This window comes from Physeter macrocephalus, unplaced genomic scaffold (assembly GCF_002837175.3).
Source record: "Physeter macrocephalus isolate SW-GA unplaced genomic scaffold, ASM283717v5 random_1488, whole genome shotgun sequence".
NCBI lineage: Eukaryota > Metazoa > Chordata > Mammalia > Artiodactyla > Physeteridae > Physeter > Physeter macrocephalus.
In genome coordinates, this window is record NW_021146865.1 from 1 (window position 1) to 2,060 (window position 2,060).

Sequence of the window (2,060 nt, forward strand, 5' to 3'; positions counted from 1 at the left end):
CCATGTTCACCTCTCCCTAGCCCCCAACTTCACTTCTCAAGTGGGAGTGGGGACAATTTGGATTTAATGGCAGTTCCCTGATACACAAAAGTACAGATACAAACACCTACAGGCACAGAGACTGACATCGCGCGCGCACACACACACACACACACACACACACACGCCCCCATCTGTGCATAAAGGGCACCCTCAATGAATAGTTATCTCTCAAGTGACCCTAGCAATGCAAGCACCTATGAATAAAACCAGTCAGACCAGAAATAAACAGTATAAGCACAAACTGCATTATGAAGAGCCTGGAGACCCGCTCTGATCATTACCCGGATCCCTCCCCCTTGCCTTCTACCTCGGATCCCTATACGTGTGGGAAGACGACAAACCTCCTGAATAAAAACTAATTTTTCAGTTAGGTAGAACCCCAGGTGTCCTTATAAGGGGGTCCTTCCAGGCTGCCCCGGACGAGGAAAGCGGTGACCCACCCACACGATTAACAAAGAGGTCAGAAATGGACGTGGATACCTCCCTGGGCTCTGGGTCCTCACCCTTGTACATCCAGGCCCGCCCTCCCCCGCACCCCTGGCTCACATGGCCGGGGCGACGTGCACAGCTCGTGGCTGACTCCCCCAGGGTCCTTGCCCCGCTCCTCCCCCTCCCTCCTCTTCCCGCCCCCTCCACTCTCTGGCCGGTGCAGCACGGGCCCCAGCCCAAGGAGCCCAGGAGGCGGGGCTCGGAGAAAAACATATAAGTGGCCCCGGGGCGCTGACCAGGTGTCAGTTGCGGAATCTCCATCCGGAAGACACGCGGCTACCGAGGAAGGAGAGGAGGAGGCGGAGAAGGAGGAGGAGAACGCAAAGCCGCGAGACCCACGCACACCGTGATCGCCGACCCGCCTTGCGCTTCCTGACGCTCGCTCGACGCCCCCTAGGTGAGCCCGGCGGGGAAGAGCGCGGCGGGGCGCGGGGTGCCGGGTGGGCTCCCCTCTCTGCAGGCCTACCCCGAGAGAGCCGAGTGAGGGCTGCTCGGGAAGATGCATCCGTCTTTCGGTGGCTAAAAGCCCCCTTTTCTGCTCCGCTTTTCCCGCAGATCGCTCCCACCCCGAGAGCCCGGAGCCGAGATGGAAACGGTCCAGGAGCTGATTCCTCTGGCCAAGGAGCTGATGGCGCAGAAGCCCAGCCGGAAGCTGGTGAGGCTGTACGTGCTGGGCGGCGTGCTGGCGCTCTTCGGCGCCGTGCTCGGCCTCATGGAGACCTTGTGCAGCCCCTTCACGGCCGCCGGCCGCCTGCGGGAGCGGGAGGCAGCGGTGGCCGAGCTGCAGGCCGCCCGGGAGCGAAAGGCCCTCCGGGCGCGGGCCCTGCTGGAGAAAAGCAAGCAGCTGGAGGCCGTCCAGGGCTGCCGGGCCGCGACCAACCGGCTGCACGCCTCGTAGGAACCCTGGGGGCCGGCGGAGGGACGGGGAGAGAGACACACAGGGAGAGGAGAGTGAGGCAGAGCGCGAGGGTCAGGCTCGAGTGGGCGTCTCGTGCTGTTTGGACTTCTGAGAAGCTACTGACTTTAGAACTGAACTACCACGTGGATCCACCAAAAGGCGTTTGGGATTGAGTTTTGCTGCTGTGCAGCATTGCAGAAGGATGACATGTCCAAAACCTTCCAGCTCTCTGACTGCATCCAGCATTTTGCACTAGGGTGAACGGAGGAGAAATGCTTTTTATATTATTATTGTTGTTATTATTATTATTATTATTACAGTGACTACCACTTTGCATTTTGAAATAAAAAACGTTTTGTACTATATCTCAGCATCTGATTCCTGAGGGGCACGGTTTTCTGGGGTGGGCAGCAGGGAGGGCGGGCATTTTGGCGGAGGGGGTCTTACGTGAGCCTGGTGGGGAGAGCAGTTTCCTGAAGGTCAGGCAACACTTGCTTCAGGGCTCTGGACTCATATTGATGTTACATGCTTATAAGTCTGTTGAGGATATGTTTTTGCTTTGTGTTAGGAGTGGCAAGAGAGAAACTTTTCTAAGTCCCACCAGACTCAGCATTTTAAGATCAGAAGATAA

General features: G+C 57.8%; 1 protein-coding gene across 1 annotated transcript; it reads left to right on the top strand.

Moving 5' to 3' along the window:
* The first annotated feature begins 747 nt into the window (after nucleotides 1–747).
* Nucleotides 748–1,794, top strand: G0S2 (G0/G1 switch 2). Its single transcript, XM_007110196.3, has 2 exons — nucleotides 748–928; nucleotides 1,087–1,794. Exon 2 carries the CDS (start codon nucleotides 1,118–1,120, stop codon nucleotides 1,427–1,429), a length of 312 nt encoding a protein of 103 aa, XP_007110258.1. The 5' UTR covers nucleotides 748–928; nucleotides 1,087–1,117; the 3' UTR covers nucleotides 1,430–1,794.
* Nucleotides 1,795–2,060: the final 266 nt, after the last annotated feature.